Raw genomic sequence first — 26,061 nt, forward strand, 5'->3', positions numbered from 1 at the left:
TTCACCAAGTTCTAGTGGCTACTCTGAAAAAATGAAACCATTTAAATTTGGATAATAACACTGAGACAAGGAAGCAGGAGACACTATTTTTCTCTGTTTCAAACCATGGGGAGAAAGTGGATGATTGCCATTGAGAAGCCTGCCAGATGATGGCAATAGCTGAACAGACTAACACACAAGGCAACTATCTGTCATCCAAAATTGAAGTTGCCATCCTCCCTTCATTTATCTTTTGAAGAAGTTACTCGGGATAGTGAGACACGCCTACCAAAGAAGATGGCTCACTCAAGCCCATAAGTCTTGCAGGGTACCAGGGTCAAATGATTTTCTTGTCCTACCCAAGGTGGTGGTAGTAGTGGTATCCCTTTCAGAGACATGGTAATTCCTGTTGAGGGCATTCCTTCCCAGAAGGCTATATGCAAAAAGCACCTGAGAAGGGACTTTAAAGCTGCTTTGGTCTGCCAGTGTACGTGATCACAACTGTAAGATCCCAGTACAAAAAACTAAAAAGCCTACACTCTCAAAACCAAGACAAACTTTTTTCTAATTACTGTGTTGGTGGGGGATGAATCTATGGACTACCTGGCCACATCTTGCCAGGCACAAAAGTGTGCTTTTTTAAAAAAATCATGTTAGCCTGCATCTTAAACTGTTAGAGAGTAGTCAGGTTGGCACTCACGATCAACTGAGAAGAAATTCAATCACACAATATGATCATGTCTTACATAAGTCACCAAGGAGTCACAAGAAGTTGAAGTCTAAACATTAAAGCAATAGAGATTTTTTTCTCATGGGCTGATGATAGTTGACACAATCCATATAAGAATGGGGACATTGTTTGGCCAGACTGTTGCATTTAGCTGAAAACTTGAAGCGGCCCTTGAAAGAGGAACTGTTTTAGCAGATACCTGGGGAACTAGGCGACCTCAGATTTTCTTGCATTCACAAAAGTGAGATTCTTTTCCCCCAAGGAACAGATGCTCTGACTCAAATGTCTATCTGCTGCTTGGGTTTTCTCATCTTCTGCTCAAAGATAGAAAGCTCATTGATCAGAAACCAGGTGCTCCAACTCTTGTAGATTCTTAGCGTAGATTCTTACTGAATCACCTAATCTTGGGATTGCAACATGTCGCAACTACTTTTTATGTCCCTTTGTTAAACAAAGTCAAAAGTGCAGCCCTGTTTAAGTGTCTTGTAGGTCTCATGATGGTAGCCTCTGGTAGGGTAGTGTGTTGGTTTGGATCTGCCTATCGTGCTAGAAGTTTGAGAACTCTTCCCTGCAAATTGGTCAGCTAACTCCCTGCATTTCCTTTCCATAAGGATGTGGTTCCTGGTCACAGTTGTTTGAGCAAGAATTTCCAAAATCTCTGCTTCCAGTCTAGATTCTTGCCCCTCATCCTAATATCTGAGTGCTTCTGACACTAATGGGTTTATCTTCACAACTATGTGAGCTTTAGTATAGTCCCATTTTACAGATGAGGAGCTGAGGCAAAGTGGCTTGCCCAAGGTTACACAGGAAGTCTGACAAAGCTGGGAATTGAACCCAGATCTCAGAATAAGGCCGGAAGGGAATCTGTGTAACTCTAGCATCTTAAGTTGAAGACAGTCTTTTTAGATAATAGAAGACTTGAGCCCTACAACATCTTTCATGAGCACAGGGTAGTTCTTCTTACTTCAGAATTCTTTGTTAAAGGTAGATTCTCTTGCTTCTATACTTAATTTGAACAAAAACACGAATATTCCACATGAACATCCACAATGTTATGTTACTTGCTAGATATGAGAAGCAGTGAAAATATACCTTATGAGAGAGCTATATTTTATTAGAACATCTTTATTTTGTTCAACATATCTGGGCTTGAAAATATCCATATTCCATATAATATTCCATAGCTAGCGGAGTCAAGTCGTGTGTCACAAGCCTGTTCAGTGCATTCCAAATGACATAAGACCTCGTTCAACAAACTTAACTGCAGCCTTCTGAGCAGAAAGGGCCTGGACACCACAGAGGAAATCTATTAAGCTACTATCTGGTCATCCCCTAATCCCTAATAAAGTGCTACAGGCTTTACTTTAATTCCTCGCAGAAGCATCCTGAGTAATAAGGTGCTTTAAGCAGTGGTCATGATTAAAGCCTGATAATTTGTTGGTTGGGTACTTTTTCCCTCTGCATACTAATCTTTCTTTTATTACATCCCAAATATATTGGTTTGGGGGAGAAGTCAGGATAAAAGAAAATGAGATGACAAATTTTCATTCCTAGGACCAATCTCTCCTCCAGTCTGCCTTACCCAGTTTAAGTGCTTCAGGAACTTTACAGGTCTCAGCCCATGTATTTAGTTAAGTTGTCAGTGTCTTTTAAAACAATTTCAATGCAGCTTTGGAATAACTATTTTCAGCACAGAGGGTGAAAGTGATGTGAGCAAGCACCAGAATCCCATGGATAATTCTGAATGGCCTCTGAACTGATCTCTCCTCCAATTTGAAATACTCAGGCTATGCCTTCCTGCAAATACCAAAGGGGAAATACTCAGGTTACTTATTTCCCACCCCCCAGGGCTCTAAACTGACTGCTCAGAATCAGTCCTCTCTCATTCATGAAGCACTGTTCCAGAGTCTTGGGCCCCATCTTTCTGCATTGTCTGGTTTCTCTGCCTATGTAACATAGGCTATGATAGCCTGAGAGCTCTTCATCTGGTTAGACCCCTCTGGAGCCTATAGGTTTGAGTATTGGCCACCAGTAAGACCCACTGTGATGGTTCTATTTTTGGAAGCTTTGTGTTTCCATAGATTCCCTCTCTCCTATATGTTGTCTGCAGTCTCTTTTGCCTCTCTCAGGAGAGCGGGGCAATCTTTTTGGATTCCTGTAAGCCAAGCAGATGCCAAAATTTGGGAAACTCCCCTTTTGGCCATGGAATCATAGAATATCAGGGTTGGAAGAGACCTCAGGAGGTCATCTAGTACAACCCCCTGCTCAAAGCAGGACCAATCCCCAACTAAATCATCCCAGCCAGGGCTTTGTCAAGCCTGACCTTAAAAACCTCTAAGGAAGGAGATTCCACCACCTCCCTAGGTAACCCAGCCCAGTGGTTCACCACCCTCCTAGTGAAAAAGTTATTAATATCCAACCTAAATCTCCCCTACTGCAACTTGAGACCATTACTCCTTGTTCTGTCATCTGGTACCACTGAGAACAGTCTAGATCCATCCTCTTTGAAACCCCCTTTCAGGTAGTAGAAAGCAGCTATCAAATCCCCCCCTCGTTCTTCTTTTCTGCAGACTAAACAATCCCAGTTCCATCAGTCTCTCCTCATAAGTCATGTGCTCCAGCCCACTAATCATTTTTGTTGCCCTCTGCTGGACTCATTCCAACTTTTCCACATCCTTCTTGAAGTGTAGGGCCCAAATCTGGACACAGTACTCCAGATGAGGCCTCATGAGTGCCGAATAGAGGGGAATGATCACATCCCTCGATCTGCTGGCAATGCCCCTATTTATACAGCCCAAAATGCCATTAGCTTTCTTGGCAATAAGGGCATGCTGTTGACTCATATCCAGCTTCTCATCCACTTAACCCCTAGGTCCTTTTCTGCAGAACTGCTGCCTAGCCATTCAGTCCCTAGCCTGTAGTAGTGCATCGGATTCTTCCGTCCTAAGTGCAGGACTCTGCACTTGTCCTTGTTGAACCTCATCAGATTTCTTTTGGCCCAATCCTCTAATTTGTCTAGGTCCCTCTGTATCCTATCCCTACCCTCCAGCGTATCTACCACTCCTCCCAGTTTAGTGTCATCTGCAAACTTGCTGAGGGTGCAGTCCATGCCGTCCTGCAGATCATTAATGCAGATATTGAACAAAACCGGCCCCAGGACTGACCCTTGGGGCACGCCGCTTGATACCGGCTGCCAACTAAACATGGAGCCATTGATCACTACCCATTGAGCCCGACGATTTAGCCAGCTTTCTATCCACCTTTATAGTCCATTCATCCAGCCCATACTACTTTAACTTGCCGACAAGAATACTGTGGGAGACAGTATCAAAAGCTTTGCTAAAGTCAAGGAATAACATGTCCACTGCTTTCCCCTCATCCACAGAGCCAGTTATCTCATCATAGAAGGCAATTAGGTTAGTCAGGCAGACTTGCCCTTGATGAATCCATGCTGACTGTTCCTGATGACGTTCCTCTCCTCGAAGTGCATCAGAATTGATTCCTTGAGGACCTGCTCCATGATTTTTCCAGGGACTGAGGTGAGGCTGACTGGCCTGTAGTTCCCCGGATCCTCCTCCTTCCCTTTTTTAAAGATGGGCACTACATTAGCCTTTTTCCAGTCATCCGGGACCTCCCCCGATCACCATGAGTTTTCAAAGATAACGGCCAATGGCTCTGCAATCACATCCGCTAACTCCTTTAGCATCCTCGGATTCAGCACATCCGGCCCCATGGACTTATGCTCGTCCAGCTTTTCTGGAACTACATATCCTTTTAATAGCCATTCCAGCATTGCTACTGGCTCTCCCCTCTCTCTCTCTTTTTCTCTCCCTGATCTCTTATCCCTCAGCGGTTGTCTGACTTCAAAAGAGTGTTCTAGTCCTGGAACAGGCTGCTATCTCTGTCCACCACTACTCCTACTTGGTGGATTGACTGCCCTGGAATTTTGTTTCAGGTCCTCTCTTTAGAATGATCTGGCACTGACTGCAACAGCACAGAGTTCAAACTCTGCCTATCTTTTAAGGGCTGCAGGTCCAACAGTGTTCATCCTCCCACCTGCTGCTTCTGCCTCCCTACCTAAATTAGTGTGATTTATGGTAGCTTCTGGTCTTTGCTTGGACTTGTCCATTGAAATTCCTCCACTTCCCAACACACAGCCTCTAACCCAACACCAAAGCTAAGCATTTGGGGGGAGGGGTGTGTGTGAAATTTCAACTACCCATCCATATAGTCTAGCTGTCTTACCTGTTAGGGTTTTATAGTGCTACAGCACATAGGTTGCATGTTTAAAACTGCCTGGGAATTTCAGACCCTGCATTTGTTGTATGGCAGGTATCCATTACTGTGTCTGGTAGATAGCCACCTGTGCATTGACTTATCACTAAACTATCTCCCTGTGGAATACAAAGATCTTTCTTCAATAAGTGAATTCCTTCTGCCACTTTGCCTCAAGATGCAATCAGACCAGAAGATATAACTGTTTTCTGTGCCTTCCGAAGTCTGCAACAGTAACTTCTTCCCACTGCTCAGAGGTGCTTGGGGAGTTTCTCTCTTTTTTCCTCTCCTTTTTCTGTGGCAGCCCATTAGATAAGTGCTTTGTTCAATACATTCTCATAAAGAGATGACTGTACTCTTGTTCTGGATGTTGATAGGCTTCTCATCTTTATTTCTACACCACCCAATGTTGGGTTTTGAAGGCCTATTTTTATATACCAATCCACCTAGCTCATTGGCACTACCTTGTATTGCCCTGGGATACACTTGACTCAGTTCTGTAAACTTTGCTGATCCCCTTCTGACACAGAATGAAACATAATGGTTAATTCTTACATGGACAGCATTGTCATCCAGGTCCTCTACTGCAGAAATCAAAGGAGAGGATTCTTCACTATCTGGATTATGGAAGTCTCATCATTTGTAGAAGATACATCTCTGACCCGCTTGCATAACTTTCCAGTTGGGAATTCTTTTTAAACAGACTGCTATGGAATTTTTGCCTCCTAGCAAATCATCACACACCAGTCTTCACTTTAGTAAGCATGTCTGTCAACCAAGAGTGTCTGGCTAATCCTCTCCTCGCTCCAAGAAAATTTGTTAGCATTATACTCCTGGAACATCTGGTTATAAGACTGATTCTTCAGTCCTGGGAACCTTTCAGTTCTTACAACATCCATGTGAGCTTACAGCTGGATAGTGACCCATGTTAAGAGGGAGTCAATTGCCTTGTTCACTTAGTCTGGTGATAAATTTCATATCGGTGTATCTGTTGCACTTATATTTGTTTTCTCGTTTGAAATGGAGGAAGACTTTTTTTTCCTGGATGTCAAGTAAGCCCTGAATTAAACCATCTTGCATTAACAATTTTAGAAAAGCTACCTATTCATTCTTTTTGATATTTGTCACGACATCAGTGGATTAAAAATAGTCTTGTGTCCAAATGACTAAAATCTTCTGTAAGGTGCATGACAATTTCTTGGAGTCAAAGTAGAAGAATCAATCATTAATATTTGAGACAGCTACTTGATTGTCTCCTCGCATCTTCATCTGATATTAATAGCTGGAACTGTCCTTTTCTGCTTATTTTGTTGGCAGTTAAGTGCTACAAGCACCATAGTAGTAAGACCACCGCCTCTGGCTCACCGCTTGTCTTTAATTGATGTTGGTCATGATGGGAGAAGAGGGCATATGGAAAGCAAATTACTGACAGGTAATTGTCATAGTATTCCTTTCTATCAACCTTAGTCCTTCTCTCATCCCCTGGTGCAGTGTCATTGTCTTCCAAAGGAAAGTAGTAGATAAGATTAGAGAACTTTAACCAGAAAGGAAGTGGATGATTTGGTGCTTGTATATTAGTCATGACTGGCAGATCGTCTGTCTCCTTGTTTCTTGGTAGGTGGAGCCCTAACTTTGCTGTTGCTGGGTAGGATGGGAGAAGACTATAACAATTACCAGTGAGTAACTTTTCTGTACAGATAAGTACAAATAAATTTGAATTACCAGCAAACTGCTCAATTGTTGGTATAGGATCAGAACTTTAAAATTCCAGTCCCTATGTATCTACCAATGCTACTCTCATTGTTTTCTTCTTTCCTACCTTTGTCCCCATGACTTTTAACTTGGGAGAGTGGAGAATTTAATTTCACATATGGCTGTAGTCTGAGCTGAGTGGAAATTGATCTGAGACCATGATTGACAGTTAAATTGTTTTTCTCAATGCAGGTTTTTAGAGTTTACTCTTAAAACTGCTACATAATGTAAATGTAGCACCAGCGTGTATTTAATTTCACACTGAAATGGCTTTAACCCAGATTTTACAGTATTTACACTATCAGTTACTGAATCATTGCATTTACAGATGCATAGTCTGTGTATACTGTACTTTCTGTAAAGTTGCTTTTCTTTTCCCCTTTTTCTTTGCCAAAAGGATTCTGATACGCCACCTTGCACAACTCCTAATGTTTACCAGTTCAATCTGCAAGCACCGACTCATCTTATGGCCAGTTTACCACCAGCATTGCCTATGCCAAGTGGTAAACCTCAGTCTGCACCTACGAGAACCTTGATAATGGCCGCCAGTAATCAGGTATGAGCCAACTAATTGGAGTAACTTTTTTAATGAGGTAGTATTCAAACCACAAGTATAGGCCATTTGCATTGTGCTGTACTAGTCTGATTTTAAAGAACTCTGAACACCTGTAGGAGCGTTTCATAAAAAGACTCTTTGGGCTTGCTGAAGCTGTTAACAAAAAAGTGCATTTCTAACAGCAAAATGAAAAGAAACTAATCATTTTAAGATGCATCCCAGTACATGTGGCCCATCTTACAACATGCTGTTTGACTCTCATAAGAATAAGACTAAAATGGAAAATGTCAAACTTTTTATTGCTTTATGCAACATCTGGGATTACCTATGAGCTCTCAAATTTTCAAGGTTTATTAACTTCCTGTTTTTAAAAAATGGAATTTTTCCTCCATACCACCTTTTGTAAACTAGTATTTGGCTTATCTAAAGAACTATGAGTTTTGGTGGCTTGTTCTATCCAGGACTTGTCCTGAGAATTTTGGGTCACTACAAGTCTATCTAAACTTCATGTTTTTTGTACTAAGTTTTGGAAGATGACTGCAAAGTTGTATGCTTGTCAACTATTCTTCCTTCAGGGGGTTATTTGTAAAACACATTCTGGGTAGAACCCTTATCTGTTTCTTGTTTGTATTAAATCTATGCCAAAAATGTAGGTATTGGAATGTAGGAAGACGATCACAATATGTGAAAACATACTATTTCTCCCCTATAGCCCAGTGCCCTCTAGTAAGGAGTAGGAGCTAATAAGAAGCTGAAATGAAGACTGCCCTTCTAATGCTTGCAGTTATGGACTGGTTGACATTTTATAGTTATGGGTTGTGTTGAAAGCTGGTTGAGTGGTTGAGAGAGGAATCTGATACTGCTGCAGAGTGGTGAACTGCAGGGGTAGTATATTTGTCTGTGTAGTTTTCCTTTTCAAGGAAGAAGGGTATTCTCTCCTTCCCCCACCCACCCCCCACTTGGTTTTTGTTAGACTCTGAAACCTGGTCTCAGTTACAGGCCACATTAGATATAGTGTTTCTTGACTCTCTAGAAGGGATGAGAGGTCTGCTGTGTGTGGTCGGACGATAACTTTATCAGGGTTGAGGACGTTAATTGGGTTCATCTTGACAGTTCGGGTTTGTATTTCATGGCCCTGGTGTGTAATATATCTTGGTCTGGTATGACTCTGGTGGGAAGATGGCCTATGTGTTATGCTTTCAAGTCTACTTGTGCACCCAGTTATGCCACAGCTGTGATGTTTATGGCCCTTCAGTGGCCATGACATGGTGACAGAGCTGACATCACTGTGATAGCTTGGAGATTTGGAAGAGCATAACGAGTCTGTAGTAACTACACTGAAATTATTTCCTTCAAATGGCGGGTGACCTAATGAGTACACCTGCTTGGCAGTGATGTGTGTAGGAGGTATTCTCTAGATTAGACAGCTGTAGATATCTCTGTGAAATTGATCATTGCCCTCATAGCTCAAATGTGAAAGTTGTGCATAGTTGCACATTTCCCAAAGTAAATGTAGTGATCCAGTTTCTTTCAAACACATTCCAGATTGAACAACTGCCAAACTACCATCTTTTCTTGAGCCTGTTTTTGTCAGTTTCTTGAAAGATTCTGCTGTCAGTCCCTAGACTTTGCCTTGATTCTGGAATGCCCAAGAGTTATTCTCAATTAAATGACTTTTGCTTTTTGGTCTCACATGGCAGTAATTAGATCACATTCTTCGAGTGGTGTCCCTGTAGACGCTCCACTTCAGGTATGCATTCACCTCTCTAGCCCTTGATCAGAGATTTTCCATTAGCAGTGTCAGTTCAGCTCATGCATGTGCTCTTTATAACCTTGTGTTGCACACTGAGTGTAGAGAGGGCTGTGTGGGTGAATAGCTCTGTTCTCTACCACCTTGGCCTGAGGTGGAGCTCTATCATGTCAGCCTTGTGCGTGCCTTAGCATGTTTTGCAGTTGTTCTGTAATTAGTTCAGTGTTTGTATAGAATTAGTTAGATAGTAGTGAGAGGTTTTGGATTTTTCCTTCTTCCTTTTTTCTCCTCTTTTTCCTAGGGAGCTTAGTTGGCCTGGCTGGGCATGCCTGGCTTGCCAATTTTCAAATGCTGCCTCTCTTTTCAGGAGGCTAACCTGGTCAGCAATGGACATTCTGTGTATCCATTGCTTGGGAGGGCCCATATCTCCCAAAAGTGTAACTTTTTTTGCCTGGCTGTCAAATCTAGGGCATGGAAGAATCAGGAGAACAAATTGAAGCTTCTGATGATAGAGTGCTCACTTTGACCAGCTAGGTTAGGAGACCTGCCAGTACATCTGGCAGTTGGCTGATTTAGTGCCCTTTCAACCTCAGCAAAGGTCTCCCCTAAGATGGGGAGGACTTCAGAAGGCTCCAGAGAAGAGGAGCTCTATCTCCTACCACAAGGAACGACCTCCAAAAAGCTCCTGATCTCCCTCCAAGTCTATGATGTTGGAGGCCTCGATCTGGCAACTTGGTACAATGGAGGTGAAGGACTTTTCTTCCGGTACCAGCCAAGATCCCAGAGTATTTCAGAGAAGCAAGCTCCAGCAGACCCCCAGTAATGTCTGTGAAGGACAGGAAAGCCTAGGACATACACTCCTCTAGAAAGGCAACATCTAAATCAGACTTATCAATGGCTTTGCTTGCACTTCTCTGTCAACACCAGCAAAATCGAAGTGTGAAATACCTTCGTACCTGGCACGTACACGCTCCAGATCATTGATACCATTCACTTCAACTGCTGAGTTAGTATCAACCTGTTGAGTACTGCAGGAATTCCGCAACTCCAGAGATACTTCAGTGTTAGATGAGTAAGTCCCTGTAACAGGGTGCTGGCTAGGAGAAACAGGCCAGGCCCCTGTTAGCCCTGTTCCAGAGGAATGAGGGTATTAGTTGGGCTGGCAGAAGGGCCACACCCTAATTACCAGAGTGGATCCACCTGCAGGCCTGGGTAGCCAGCCTGCCCTATAAAGCTGGCTAAGAGACAGGAAGCAGGGGAGACGGGAAAGGGAGGAGTGTGGGCTCTAGATCCCTGCTGGCTGGGAAGCTAGTAGTCTTCCAGAGTGTTGGTCTCTGTAAATACCTGTAAATAATAGGTGGTGGGAACGGACACAAACAATGAAAGGACATGGGTGCTGCACTTCAGCTGTTCTCTGACTGCGTTTGTGGAGGGGCCGGGAGCAGGCGCTGCTATAGGCCCTATAAAATTCACAGTCCATTTTGGTCAGTTTCACAGTCATAAGATTTAAAAAATTGTAAATGTCATGATTTCAGCTATTTAAATATGAAATTTCACAGTGGTGTGTGTGTGTGTGGGGGGGGGGGTTTGCAAGATTATTGATGGGTGGGGGTTTGCAGTACTGCTACCCTTACTTCTGCACTTCTGCTGGCGGTGGCGCTGCCTTCAGGGCTGGGCAGCTGGAGAGCAGCGGCTGCTGGCCAGGATCCCAACTCTGAAGGCAGCGTCACCGCCAGCAACAGCACAGAAGTAAGGATGGCATGGTATGGGATTGCTACCCTTACTTCTGTCCTGCTGCTGGTAGGGCATCTCCTTCAGAGCTGGGCGCCCAGCCGATAGCCGCCACTCTCCAGCCTCCCAGCTCTTAAGGAAGTGTAGAAATAAGGGTGGCAATATTGCAACCCCCTAAAATAACCTTGCAACCCGCCCCCGCAGCTCCCTTTTGGGTCAGGACCCCCAATTTGAGAAACGCTGGTCTCCCCTGTGAAATCTGTATAGTATAGGGCAGGGATCAGCAACCTTTGGCACGCGGCTTGTCAGGTTAAGCACCCTGGTGGGCCGGGCCGGTTTGTTTACCTGCCGCATCCGCGGGTTCGGCTGATCGCGGTTCCCACTGGCCGCGGCTCGCTGCTCCAGGTCAATGGGGGCGGCGGGAAGCGGCGGCCAGCACATCCCAGTGGGAGGTGCGATCAGCCAAACCTCTGGACGCAGCAGGTAAACAAACCAGCCTGGCCCGCCAGGGTGCTTATCCTGGCAAGCCGCGTGCCAAAGGTTGCCAATCCCTGGTATAGGGTAAAATCTCACAAAAGACCAGATTTAATGGGGGGAGGGTGACCAGATTTTACTGTCTGTGAGTTGTGTTTTTTTTATTGACATGAATTTGGTAGGACTCTATAGATGAGTCATAATCCCCACTGCTTATGGGTACTGAATGATTCTTGGTGCCGAGACCCCTGTTTCCAGATTACCATTGCGTCCCTGTAGCACAAGATTCTCTGCCATTTTCTCTTCTCCTCCTCCATTGAATGACTTCTGCATTCTCCTCAGTGTCCTCCAATAAATCATCTTGTTATCAGTGTGGGGTTCCTCACACATCATTACAGGAACCCATACTTGTACAAGGATCCTCATACACATTAGGGATGGTAGGATCCTTTGTTCTCATCTCTGGACTAGGCAATTGTGCGTCCACTATAATTAATGGCCGATGATTTTTGGCAATTCCAGGACCTGACACTCTCCAAATATCTCTTGAGGAGGTTAAAGACTTCCAACACAGGCTCTTGGACATTCTGCAGTTGGCAACATACCCACTTTGCACTACCCATTAATGAAGTGCTCCTGGATCCACCAAAGATTGTGTGGCAAACTCCCACCAACAACTTATAAATGGGTGGATGAGAAATATTATGTTCACCCCTGGGACTCAGAATTTTTGTTTTTGCACCCCTAGCTTAATTCCCTGTTGGTGGATGTTGTAAACAAGTGGGGTAAACAGCATTATTCCAGGTATACCCCTTATGATAAGGACCAGAAGAGGTTATGCCTTTTTTTGCCACAAGGTGCACTCTTCTGTGACCGTCCAATTTCGGATAGCAACCTATCAGGTGATCATGGCAGAGTAGGACTTCATGAATTACAACAAGTTTACAACCTTTATTGAATATCTTCCACAGGAGCACAGAATGCACTTCCAGGCCCTCATTTAAGGAGGGTCAGTTTATTAGCCAGAATCTCACTCCAACCATTCTTATATGCTGCAGACGCTGCCACTAGCTCCAGCTCCACAGCAGTTGTCATGCATAGGGCATTGTGGCTCTAGCTGTCAGGGTTCCTGAGAGATGTTCGGAATACTGTTGAGGACCTCATGTTTCATGGTCAAAAGCTCTTCTTGTGGGCTACAGTTAAGTCCCTGCACATGCCAAAGGACTATAGGGCAACGTTGAGGTCTCCGGGCGTATACTTCCATGAACAAGAGGAGATTTAGCAGGTTTCAAGCTGCCCAGAAATCATATCTGACTCAGTTCTCTGGATTTCACAGAACTACTGAAAATGCTAGAAATAGACAAAAATTCCAGAGGAAAAGAGCTTCTCATCTTCCTTCAGCGAGTACCTAGTCACTGAAATAAAAATTTTTGATGGGTTGGTCGAGGCCTCAACTCCTCCCTCAACTCTAGTTTGCAAGCTGCAGCCTTTCAACCACCTTTCCTATTTCCAGCAGGCCTGGCAACATGTTACAAGTGGGTCATGGAGGGTGTAGCATTGGGCTACACCATCCACTTTTCTTCCCTGCCTCCCCTTTCCCTGTTGCTCTTCAGAGACCCCTCTCACAAGACTATACTAAATCAACATACTCTCTGCTTTGTTTAGGAGTGATAGAACTGGTCCCATCCCCTCACAGTGGGAAAGTGTTTTACTCAAAGTATTTTCTCCTGCCAAAGAGGGATGGAGAGTGGAGATGGATCTTAGATCTAAGACAACTGAACAAATTTGTAAAATCTCAAATGTTCAGGATGGTGATTCTGGTAGCTATAATCCCTTCTCTAGAGGCAGGAGATTGGGTTTCAATCCTTGACCTGCAGGATTTCTATTTCCACATAGCAATACATCCTGCTCACTGGAAATGCATACGTTTCACCATGGGCCAGGATCATTTTCTATACTGAGTACTAGCCTTCGGCCCCAAGGGTGTTCTCAAAGGTTCTAGCTGTAGTATTTGCTTACTTCTGTGAGAAGCAATTTTAGTCTTCCTGTATCTCAAAGGCCGATCTTACAAAGCAGTACTTAATTCCACCAATATTACCCTTTCTCTCTTCCAGGAATTGGGTCTCCAGATAAACGTTAAAAAAAAGTCCACGTTAGCTCCTGTACAGAGAATACCATTAATAGGGGCATAAATTGATTCACTGGCAGCCAGGACCTTCATTCCTTTCCACAGACAGATTCATAACTTCAGCGAACCTGGTGGGGGACAATTAAAGGGAACCCCTCATACTTCAGTAAGGAAGTGATTGCAGCTCCTGGTTCATATGGCAGCTTACATCTTCATGATCAAGCATGCAACACTATACCTCCACTGGTTCAGAAGGATCTATTTCTCAACCAGAGACAGTTTGGACAAACCGGTCACAGTTCCCTTTCTGATGAAGAGCTCCTTAGATTGGTGTAAAAATCAACTCTACATGCAGGTGTCGATTTCATCCACCTAGCTCCAAAAGTATCTGTAGGAATGGACGTATCACTGTTAGGGTGGGGAGCACACCTCAGTTCCCTCACAACTCAGGGCAGACTGTCTCCTCAGGAAGTCTGTTTCCATGTCAACCTGTTGCAACTCAGGGAAGTCAGGAACACATGCCTTCAGTTCCTATCGCTTAGCAAGGTCAAATCAATCAAGATCATGATGGACAATGTGACATGCATGTTTTGTATCCTCAAACAGGGAGAATACCCCTTCCTGTGTGATGAAGCTATGAAGTTGTGGAACTGGTGTATAGCCCATCAGATTCAGATCTCAGCTGTTTACCTTCCTGGCGTCCAGAATGTCTCATCTGATATGCTCAGCAGGTGCCTCTCCCAGGACAACAAATGGGATTTGGACTGTCAAATTTTTCGTGGGATGTTCCAAAGGTGAGGACTTCCAGAGGTGGACCTATTTGCCATATTCAGCAACAAGAAGTATCCCTTATTCTGTTCAACAGAAAGCATAGGTCATCACTCTTTGGGAGATGCTTTCTTCTTTCCTTGGATGAAGGGCCTGTTCTATGTATTCCTTCCAACACCACTAACTGTAAGAGTGATGAACAAGATCAGACAGACCAAGGCCAGGGTTATCCTTATAGTATCAACCCGGCTGGGGCAAGCTTGGTATCTTTACCTGTTTCACCTGAGTGTCCATTCAGCATTCAAGCTTCCAACCATCCCAGGATGCAGGTTGTGTGCCTCACCCCAACATAGGGGTCTTCTGCCTCCACTCATGGCTCCTTGATAGTTCATGGGATTAGATTCTGCCTGCTTGGCAGGCTTACAAAACGTATTACTAAACAGTAGAAGGGAGTCAGCTCTAATTGCTTACCTTCAGAAATGGAAAAGGTTTCACCACTAATGTCGTCAGTGTCATCACCTTGTGCCTGAACAGTCTCCACTCTCAGATACCTTGGGTTATCTGCTGAACTTGATGAAATTCAGAGTTATCAGTAAGCTCTAAGGTTCATCTGGCAGCAATATCAGCAATTCGTTCTCTTTTAGAGGGGTTTTCTAGATCTGCTTATCTTGTCATCTAGATTTATTAAGGGTTTTGGCAACCTTTTCCCCCAGGTTGAGGATCTTATTCCAACTTGGGATTTCAATCTTGTACTTAAATGGGACTTCCAATTGAGCCTATGGCAACCTGCTCCTGGCTTCACTTATCTGTGATGATGGCCTTTCTAGTAGCTATTCTGTCTGGTCACAGGGTTGGGGTCTTGATGGCAGACTCCCCGTTTATGGTATTTTTCAAGGACAAGGTCTCCTTATGGCTGCACCCAAAATTCTTAGCTAAGGTGTTCTTAGATTTCCATCTTATCCAGTCTATTCATCTACTGGTATTTTTCCCTAAACCACATAAATGTCAGCATGAGACCTCCTTTCATAAATTAGATGTGAGACAGGCATTGGCTTTTTATCTGGATAGGACTCAACAATTTCAGAAATAAGCCTGATTGCTTGTCACCATCACAGAAAGATCCAATGGGACCACTATTTATTCAGAGATTTTTTTGAGGGGGGATCTCTGGGTGTATTATTTTCTCACTACAATGCAGCTGGTGTTTTACCTCCCCAAAGAATAATAGCACACTTCCACATTTTTGCTCAAAAACATTCCAGTATCTAAGAGATGCAAAGTTGCTACATGACCCACAGTGCATACTTTTTCTAAAGCACTGTACCTTGGTTCATGCTATCAGATCTTATGCAGCACTTGGTTCTGCTTACTCAATCTTGGATTTGATTCCGAAGCTCTCTTCTCCCTGTTGGGGTACTGGGGTACTGCTTGGGAGCTACTTGAGGTGGAGCCACTCATAGGGAAACTACTCGAAGAGGAGCTTACTCCTTATGTGCAGGAACTGTGGTTCTTTAAGATGTGTGTCCCTATGAGTGCTCCACTACCTGCCCTCCTTCCCTTCTGCTTTGAACTGTTCTTTGTTGAATATTCAGATAAAGAATCTGAAAGCGATTTGCCCATGCAACCACCTGTAGCCTCAGTGTGCAGCACGAGGTTGTATAGAGTACATGCACAGGCCAAACGGACACTGCTAGTGTAAAATCTCCAATCAAGGGCTTGAGATTCACATGTATCTCGAAGAAAGACAGTTACTGTGTAAGGTGAGTAACCTCCATTTTCTGAGTGTGATGCAAGGCTTATTTCAGTGTCCGTTTGAGAAAGACTGCCTGAGTATTTTGGTTTTGTATTTAGCTAAAGGGACAACTCTCTTTTCAGGTTTTGTTTCTGTTAATTTGACTTGTATAAAGTTCAATAGTAATGTGTCCAGAAACTATAATGTCCACACTTCTGCAAATTGAAAAGTAGAAACGTACAACCCTTTCGACACTGGAAACCTTAAGGGAAACTGTGAATGAATGCCAAGAAATGTTTGTTTAAATGCAAAATGTAGTTAGTAGTAATATTGGATAATTACATATAGTATGTCATAGTTTTTTAAATAGAATTTGTGCATTGAGTTCCTGTATAGTGTATCCTAGCCACTTCACTGACATATTTTTCACCCCTCTTTTACTTAGACAAGGTTTACTGTCCCTCCGCCTACCATCGTTGGTCCTCCACTTCCCTGCAGACAGGTTGACACTGAAGGGGCACCATCTCTGAAAACTGTTCACCACATGCCCTCTCCTGCTGTTCCCTCTGCATCCCCCAATCCTCTGCCAAGCTCCCACTTGTATCAGAAGGTATGCTTTTGTTTTACTTAAATTTTAATTTGATTCCATGGATTCTTTCCTTTAAACTATCCTCCCCTTTATGTGGTGTTGGTCATAGCATGTGTAAACAACTTTCCTGATGGTGAATTCTTCATATCTTAGCAAGAATGTAATAAATATTTTGCTTTTAATTAGACTATATAATTGATAACCCATACTGCAAGTGAGATCTGAGATCATAAAGTAAATTATTTATAAAAAATAAAATGAGCTATTTTTACGTAGCCCATTCTGGTTAATACATAAACTGCAATCCAACCAGCCTTTTTCCTAACAGTCCTTTTTGATAAAGGTAGTTTAACATCTTAACCTTGCCAACAGAGGATATAAATCTTAATCTAGTTTCCAAAGGAGCAGTTAGTGATATAAATGTGGCTGGGGTATAAGAGTTCATCCTTCAGTTACCAAATACTTGAAGGATTTTGTGTAAGACCGCAAAGAACAACTGTAAATTTTGTAAATAGTTATCTCAATGTCTTCCAGTAATTCAGGTATTCACGAGGCTATCCCCTCAAAAACGATCTGTAACTTCTCCTTGGACCTTAATTATAAGGAAACCGTTCAGACAATAAAATCCTGAGACTACTTTTTGTACCTTTTTTTTTTTCTTTATGGAGAAGTTTGAGGGCAGTTGTCATCTGGATTCTATTGAGAGCTGAAGGATTTCCTGCAGTAATTTGCATTTACACTTTTTCACCTGTGACCAAGTACTATTAATAGCAGATACTCAAATCTATATAGACTGACTAACTTGGGAATGTCTGTACAGATGTTTGCTCATGTTCTATGAGTCTTTTTGCAAAGAATGATTCCTGTGGAAAATTACTCCTTTATTTTTTTGGGGTCCCCCCCAATTCAGCAGTTTTCTCCCACTCAGTATAGTTTGGCCTCCATCTGTAGAGGAGCCCCAGGGTAGATTCTCAGCTCTTGTCAGTAGATAAGCTCCAGCAGCAGCAAAGGTTTACTGTTCCTGTACTCAAAAGAAACTTTGCCCTTGGAATGGAAGGCAGCTGCCCTTGGGGCAGATTTTCTTGGCACCAAAGCTTTTGTCTCATTTACTACCTCTTGGAAAAACCTTGGTGCACTTCCTCTTGTAGCCAAGGGCATAACTGCTCCAGCTTTGCTACTTGTAGACTGGGGTCATGCCAAGGATTTAGCAAGGCAGCTTTATCTCCTGACATAGGCCTACCTCACTTGCAGGAACACAGTCATGCCTCCATAGCAAGTAATTATTCCACTTTGCTGGAAAACAGTTTGGAAGTGCAGTGGGGACAGCAGCAGAGTAGCCTCTGAACCAGCATTGCCTTTCTGATCCCTGATGGAATCTGCATCATAGCAAAAATCCTGCAAGCATGTTCAGATCAGGGGAGGAAAACTCCCTCAGTAGTCATCACAATGACAACTAAAACCCATATTCCCAGCTCCTGCACATTGCCCTTCTCTCACCAGGGCAAGATGCACATGCCTTCCATGTGCTCTTTCCTGAATCAACAGCTCACTGACTAGCTTTAATCTAATCATATGAGGAGATGGAAGAAACTTCATGTGACTGTGCTTGGATGTGAGCTAGGATTCCATGGTTTCCTTAAAGCCACAGGTCCCTACTAAATCTTAGACTCAAAGTACCCTAAAAGGAAGCAGGACTATTTAGAAAACTCTAACTCTCTTAATTTTTGCCATATTCACATTTGGCCTGCCTCAGTCTTTCCAAACAAAATGACTTGAAAGGACAAACTTGAAAGGACGTTGCTAGTATGTCTTCTGGTTGAGCCCAAAAAAGGAAAATGGGAGAGGAACTGATATCTTAAGCTTGATTCTGAAGTAATGAATCAAACTGTTTTTATAATCGCAGACCAACAGCAGATTGATTTCTTCATATAGTCTATTCTGGCTTTGTCTGGCATCTGCCAGTGCTTCATTGTGCTAGTCACTCATACCATCAGCCCAGCAGGGATATTGCTGCTTTTTCCCTAGGATAGACACTGGCAGTAAACATCAGGACTAACCAAATAGATAAAATAAAATGATTCTGCAACAGTTCAGTAGAGTCCGAAGCGGATGAGAAGAATTACTTTTACCAATCTCTTCCATTCTTAAGGCAGGTTTTAGTGGACATTGCCACTGATCTTTCTTTGGCTTCTCCCAAACAAGAGTTTTTATTAAAAAAATATATATATATATATCCTACAAAGATACCAGAGAAGGTAGGTTTGAATTGGGGCCTATAATCTGGGTTAGGCTTGAATACATGTAAAGTCGTTCTCTTCAAATGGTGTAGACATGAGTTAAATATTTGTCAAGACTGTTTTGTGGGCTACTGTACCAAATATCACCTTTGAAAAGATCAAATACAGAGAGTTGAGGCCACACCTTTCCTTAAAGATTTTGGAAAAGCATGCAGTACTGTACAGTATTTAGTGTTTCCTTTACTTTCCCATACCTTCTCAGGACAATGTCTTTCAGCCACCTTGTTCATGTGAATGCAGGGTTTCACTTTGACCTACAAAAGTCTCTGAATTGATAGGTGGTCTTGTTGAATGCAAGGTGAATCTTCTGGTTTGGGATTCCCTAAATCAGAAGAAATTAATCATTTTTTAAAATTCTGATTCTGAGTTTCTTCCTCTTTAGATAGGTGCTTTCCAAATGCTCCAATATAGTAGTCTTTACATTTTGCTGACCTGGAGGACAGAAGGGAAAGGAAAAAGATGTAGAAACATATCCTAGTTTCAAGGGCATCCAGTGTCATAAATGTCATCTAATATGTCAACGGTTCTCAAACTTTAGCAACCTGAGGACCCCCATTTTGATTTTAAATTTTTCACGGATTCCCCAAGCCCCCACTCCACCCCTTCCTTCAAGACCTCACCCCTGCTCCTGCTCTACCGCACCTCTCTTTCCCCCCTCCCCTGAGTGCACCCTGTCCCACTCATCCCCCTCCCTCCCAGCACCTCCTGCACGCTAGGGAACCGAGTGTACTCCTGGGAGTCCGTGGACCCCAGTTTGAGAAACACTGTAATATGTCATAATGTTAGTCAAGTTGACCTGATGCATTTATACATTCATGCCCTCAATTTGCAGTTTCTCTTCACTGGAAACTGGATAGCAACTGTCTTGGTGTAAAAGCTGTTGTTTATTTTATTTGTAATGACTGTTCACTGTTATCCTCCCTAAACGATTAGTGGGCTATGGTTACTGTTTACAACTTCTCATGAGAATGAACTTCTGTACAGAGCAGTGGATATATCATGGGAGAACAAATAATAGTTTGCCTGTAATTTTGATTACTCCCATATAAATCTGCTGTGCTAGACAGACAGACATGTATGCACACAGGATATGAAATACTAAGTTTGGTTTAACATGGGATTTGATTGTCTTCCGGTTGGGGCAAGAGAGGATGGAGCCTGAAGTTAAAATGCCACACTATCATAGTGTCTCAAATTGTTCTAGTTTTCTCTTTAGTTTTGGCTATATTAGTCTGGGGAAGAGAGTGGCCAGTTCATGCATATTTACCAACAGGCTTTTAATTTCAAAAAAGAGGAACTCTGCTTCCACTCAATTAGACTGGATAAGTGAACATGAATTATTATTTCTGTCCAGGGCAGTGGATCTAAAGATGTCAAAATTACAGATAAAATTGATAATTGGTCTTTATCAAGCTACAAAGAAGGGGCTTACTTCCTGACTTCTGGTCACTCTGTAGCCAGTACCTGATCGCACGACTCTTAAGTTTTCCATCACTCTTCAGCCCCTATCGTGAGACTAGGAGGCTTGCTCATTAGGGGTAAGAAGCTAATTCTTCAGCCACACTGAAGACAGCAAGCTTTTGGCGATTAAAAGTCCAATACAAATACTCTTCATGACAGAAAATCTAGATTAACTTTGCATCCATCCATGATAAGAGTTCTAGTATTTTACATACATCTTGGGAATGCTGTGAGAAGGACAATTGTGCCTGCCTTGGATCTCTCCAAACACTGCTATTTTTAATCTGTTTGCATCTATAGCTTGTTATTTAAATTCAGCAAGCTTTGTACAGGTGAGGCCAAGAAGTGCAGCTAGAAGTTGTCTTCTGATTCTTAACTCTTTGTAGGATTTTTCCCCTCTCCAGTTAAAAGAATTGCTAGGTTTATGGTATATTCCTTGGGTGTTTCCTTCAGCCTCAAGACTTGGTGCTTCACTACCAGAAGTATTTCTTACAGAGCTAGGATCAGCTATCTGCTCTCTTCTTGAGGTCCTGTCTAGAGGGCACCTTTAGTAACAAAAGAAACCTGTGTATCTGTTTGCTGATGTGTCTGCTTGCTGGTCTTGATGGGTATTTTGAATGTTAAAGGACAATTCATTGTTTTCCTTTGTATTTTTCAATATATTTACTAAATTTCATTGATACATAGGTAAAATTATTTGCGTAATAACTGATTAATTTATTTACAAACTTGTTTAGAATAGAAAATTTACTGTGTAGGAGCCAAGAGTGTTGGCTTAATTCCTAATAAACATTTCCTTGAGTTTGCTGCTAATGAGAACACCACTGAACGGCATAACTTTTTGCTTCAAAAGCAAACTACTAAAAATCTAGCGTCTCAGAAGTTGTCTGGTTTAAAAACAAAACAAAAACAAAAACCCACATGGTATGTTGGTAACATTCAGTGTTTGAGCCAAAATCCTTAGATTGATGAAGAAATACTTTTGGCAAACACTTGATCTTTTGGTGATTAATATATTTGGGTAAATATTTGGACACTCCAGTCTTCAGAGTTGGTGCTTCAGGTGTTCCCTCTCTTCTCCCTGTCTTTCCTGATTATTATTATTATTTTTAAATAAAGTATAACCATTTCTAGTCTCTGGATTGCCAGGATGTCTTGTGCAAATAATAATGGGTGTATTATCAAGGTCAGGCTTTATTTGGCTAACTTAGGCTGAAATTAATATGATAATATCAAACACCAGGAACAAAGCTTTCTAGATGCCTGGTTAGGTTGACTCGCATTTTTATATTCTGAATTTTTCATGACACACAGATTTATTATTTGTATTATCATAGCACCTAGGCAGGTGGTCTGAATGACTACTTCTGGATAAAGGCAGGAATATACATGCTGCGCCATAGTCCTACACTAGTTCCAAATGAGTTAATATAGATAAGGTAAAAATGTGTTTTCTATTGGCATTGTTTGAGCCCTATTGTGCATTCATTGAAGGAGTCTTCCCATTTACTATTGGCCTCAACAGGAGATGGAATGAGCTCTGTACTTCCTGCTACAGTTGCTTTCTTGCCATCCTGCAGCTCATTTTAAACCTCAGCTTGTTAATTCCCTCAGATTTCCAAGTTCACTTTTTTCATCTTTCTCTACTTGATGCAGTTATGTTGGCCTCTCATCCATTTTAATATGTTGTTTGAATAATAAAATATGGGCTAGATAAACTTGATGCGGGCTCAGTTGTACAAATAGACACAGTTTCTAAGATTTACACAATTGCTGTTACTTCAGACTCATGTGGAAATGTATAATCAATTAGTTGAAGAAACTTCTTTATTATTCTAAGAAATTAATGGACTAAGTCTTGTAGATCCTGTACACACATGTATGCAGGTGATTAACTACCAGTATAAAATTCTCTGCAATTATGAAAGCCTGTTGTGAAGATTAAGAAACTCTGTTTTAGGTATTGAACTAAAATAGGTGGTGATAAAAGGTAATGAATAGTTTTGATAACTTAGATTGATAATGTCCTCCTTTTGAAGACATTTAAATACTCTATAAAATTATTTGTCTGCATAAAATGGAGCTACGGGTCATGCTTCATACCATACTTCTTTCCAAGGCCTCAAGACTTGACTTGAGCTGAAGTTACCTTTATCAAAAGTAATACCTTTTTTGTTATTATAAAATACCTTGAATGTTATTACAAAAATACCTTATTCAAGCAGTATTTCACTTAATTTGGACCCACTAGGGAGGATACCTGTCCACTGTCTATAGGTGAATAGAATATACCCATGTCACCCACGATGGTAGCAGATTTACACTGGCTGCCATTGAAACTTTTGCCAGCAGTTACCATGCCATGGTATCTGAGAACATAGTTAACACCTATCCCAAGCATAAGGACTTGTGTGGTATCTCAGATACCAGTGTGGTAACTGCTAGAAAAAGTAAACATTTCTCCAACAGTAACTGATCCGATATTTAGCATTTACTTGTATTCCTACTAAGTCCCTTCAGAAAATTAACTAAATGTGAAACAAATTAATCACATCTCTAGTCAATATATTTAATGCAAAACTAAAGGGTGCTTAGGACACTTGCCTTTGACCTAGTACTTTTACATTTGAGGAGCATACTCCCTTCCATGGTGGTGGTAGTGCAAGTTAGTTAACTTAGCTAGTTTCTCAAATGGGATGTTTCTTGTACATTTTAGTCAAGTGTGGAAAGATATCGTTACTTGTTTTGATGCATGTTCTGACAGTGAGTAGCACATTGAGAAAGTACAGCTGGTTAGAGAATTGATGCACTTTGTTTCAACTGACTGTAGTACTAAACTGAACACTTGTGTATTTTTAGCAGCACAATGGAATGAAGTTCTCTATGAAAGGAGCTCATAATCCTAACCAAGGGAATGGCTACAGTCCAGTCAGCAGTGGAGGTGTGAGGCAGCCAATTGGCAACAGAGGACACCACCAATATAATCGTAACATCTGGCGAAGAAAAAAACACAGAGACAGTTTGCCTATTAGTCTCAGCAGATAATGGCTAATGCCAGGATGATCTTCTCCCATTTTACAAATTGAAGCTGAGTGAACGATACTAGACGGCAGAATGGAGACCAGCATTCAGCACATCAGTTTGTGGGTGTTGCCAAATATCTGCAGCTGACTTTTTGCATGTTTCTTCATGTGGTGGTCAAGTCCATCTTAAAGTAGTTGTGCTTATTTGTGAAGCCTTATTAAATGTGGAAGGTTTTTGTTTTTGTTTTTTTGCCTTCCCATTACGACTCATACAGTGCCGAAGCAGCTCTGGCCTTAGAACTGCAAGGACGTTATAAATACTGTAGCGTTTTTTCTGTAGCTACATCTGTTCCTTTGTGGGGATTTTGTTTCGCTTTTTTGTTTGAGGAGCAAAGGAACTTCAGTCCTTGACATTTTTATTCATGATAAAATAGTTTTGCTGCCCCTCCTGTTTTTATTTCAGATTTCAAAATTTTTTTGCTCTGTAAATATTGAAAAAGTATAATTTGTGCAATAATTCAGAATTCTTAATTTAATTTCATTTTGTCACATAAGTTGTATCTAAAGGGAGGAGGCTTTTTTTTTTAATTTACAGATCCTTTCCCAGGTTGTATTATCTAAGTTGGGTTCATAGTTTTGGCAGGTTGTCTGAGCAGTGTTGCGAACATGACATCATTTTTGGTACTATTTGAGGCTTCTTGATTCACAATGAAAGTGCTGATTTGGCATATGGTTTTATGAAGGTCTTAAGCTCCAAAGTGTTTTGACCATGCATTTTAGCTCATTGTCTGGCCTCTATCAGTTGTCTTGCTCTGACCAGTGGGTTTTAATTTATTCCTTGTAATAGACAACAAATCCAGCATTTAAAGTGCCAGAAATATAATGTCTTAAGGTTGAAAAAGGGTTAAGTTTTGACATGAAATTTAAGAATTGTGAACTATATGCTTCTGTCAGATTTAGTAATGTAACCCGTTAATGGTTGGGGCTGAACATCATTATTAAACAAAGGTACCCAGCTTGAGGAATGTGGAGAAAGGAAATATGTTGATTCCATTAAGGAATCTGTATAGCAGTATGCATTCGTTCTGTTAAGAGCAAATCTATAAAGTACTTCAGCTGCTCTAAGCATTGCAAGAAGCATCTTTTAAAGTATTGGAGGAGAGCACAGCCCAGTGTTGGACACAATCTGTGGCTGGCACTTAATTTACAGATGCATACAGGTATACTATGCAAGTGTGTATTGCCATGACAACCATTGTCTTTGTTAACTTTTTTGAACAAGGAAATATACATCCTGCCTGACCCTGAGTTTTTAGAGCACCACAGTTGTCCTGGGGGTTGGCTGCATTTCATATGCCCTCTGACTTCCCAGTTTTAAAGTGAGGGTTCTTAACCCTGCTGAACACTACAGGTTGGTTATCTGAAGTCCAATTAGTGGAAAAAGCTGAAAAAATTCTATTACCATGACGTCTAATGTACAGAAGTGGAATATTTTAAAACTGATATCTGAATGTTAAGATAAAAATGAGGCATCTAACATGATGAAGCTTTATAAAGTGCAGTATGCCTTTGAAGCAGGACTAGCCCATATTGTTACTACGTCTGTCAGTTGCAAACAGATCTCCTTGAGATGAGAGGGGGCAACATTCCAAAGTAGAGTAGCACATTTGTCTGCACTACTTAATGATCCAGATTTACCACAAATTATTTTTTAAAAATTGTGAACATATTCATTAACCAATATTTAAGGGCTGATACGTAGGCCTTTAGTACTAATCTTTCCACACTAGCAATATTGAGCGTAAACTTACATTATGGAAACTTCAGAGGCTTTAGTTGGTGTTTTAACTAGCGTCCATTTTAAAGCAAAATTCATTAAAAAAGAAACAGGTATCATGGTCCATGTCAGTCATGGTGTACCAAATAAATTGGCCTGGCTACCGCTGTGGTTATGTGCTAAAAATCATGTTTAGATTTTTTTGTGGGGACAACAATGTGGAAGCTAAAATTGACATATTTTTATGTAAAATTTTCTATTCTTTGATTTTTAATAAACTTTGGAGACCAGTTGTTGTTCTGTGTGGATAGATAGATAGATATTCACAAGAAATCTAATGCAAGGGTTTAATTCACGCTTAACCCCACATTTTAATCTTTATTTCTAACATCTACTTCAGTGCTTTTATGAAACAATATTTCTATTGTCTTTTAAATGTCTTTTAAAAGTCTTACACCTTCCCAGAACAGTAGGAAGGGAAGATCTGGCTCAAAGGTGCTGAAATGTACTAGAACAGGTGTGTTACAGCATTGAACACTTAGTTCTGTCTGTAGTGATAATGGTTTCTCATTAAAGCAACCATATATTATAACTTTGGCAAACAGTTAAGTAAATATTCAGTTAAAGTTCAGCTCTGTTTTCTTTGTCCCACTTCATTCTCATAGAATTATTTTAAAGGAAAAATACCTTGCTAACATACAGGATTTTTTGTAGCTTGCCATTTTGCTCTCAGCAACTGGTGCAAAGGTAGGGTTGTCCTGGCAGGCTAAAATAAACGGCAAGGAGAGGTAGCATGCTTAAGGTAAGGATGAAACACTTAGGGAAGGAGTATGGCAGGTATCTTGGTTTCTCATCCAAAGTGTTACTTAAGATTCCACTGATCTAATGGAGATGGTAATGTTGTAGTTTATCACATCACCTGTTCAGATGAGAACGCTTTTTGAGATCAGGAAAACAATTCATAGATTCTAGGACTGGAAGGGACCTCGAGAGGTCATCGAGTCCAGTCCCCCACCCGCATGGCAGGACCAAATACTGT

The 26,061-nt window shown here is 41.6% G+C and overlaps 1 protein-coding gene across 6 annotated transcripts in view; it reads left to right on the forward strand.

Annotated features, from left to right (window-relative positions):
- TENT4A (terminal nucleotidyltransferase 4A) overlaps positions 1-25,317 on the forward strand; it is a 110,178-nt gene extending 84,861 nt beyond the window's left edge. The window contains exons 11-14 of one of the 6 annotated variants that reach the window (XR_004644591.1): positions 7,134-7,292; positions 13,982-14,169; positions 16,321-16,485; positions 23,082-23,211. Coding sequence is in view for 3 of the 6 variants with exons in the window: in XM_034761509.1 (XP_034617400.1) it covers positions 7,134-7,292; positions 16,321-16,485; positions 23,082-23,267 (510 nt within the window). In the remaining 3 variants the exon portion in view is untranslated. Of the gene's footprint in view, positions 1-7,133; positions 7,293-13,981; positions 14,170-16,320; positions 16,486-23,081 lie in introns of all 6 variants that reach the window. The other 5 variants (XR_004644592.1, XR_004644593.1, XM_034761510.1 and 2 more) reach the window with 5 other exon arrangements.
- Positions 25,318-26,061: the final 744 nt, after the last annotated feature.

Source organism: Trachemys scripta, chromosome 2, assembly GCF_013100865.1.
Source record: "Trachemys scripta elegans isolate TJP31775 chromosome 2, CAS_Tse_1.0, whole genome shotgun sequence".
NCBI lineage: Eukaryota > Metazoa > Chordata > Testudines > Emydidae > Trachemys > Trachemys scripta.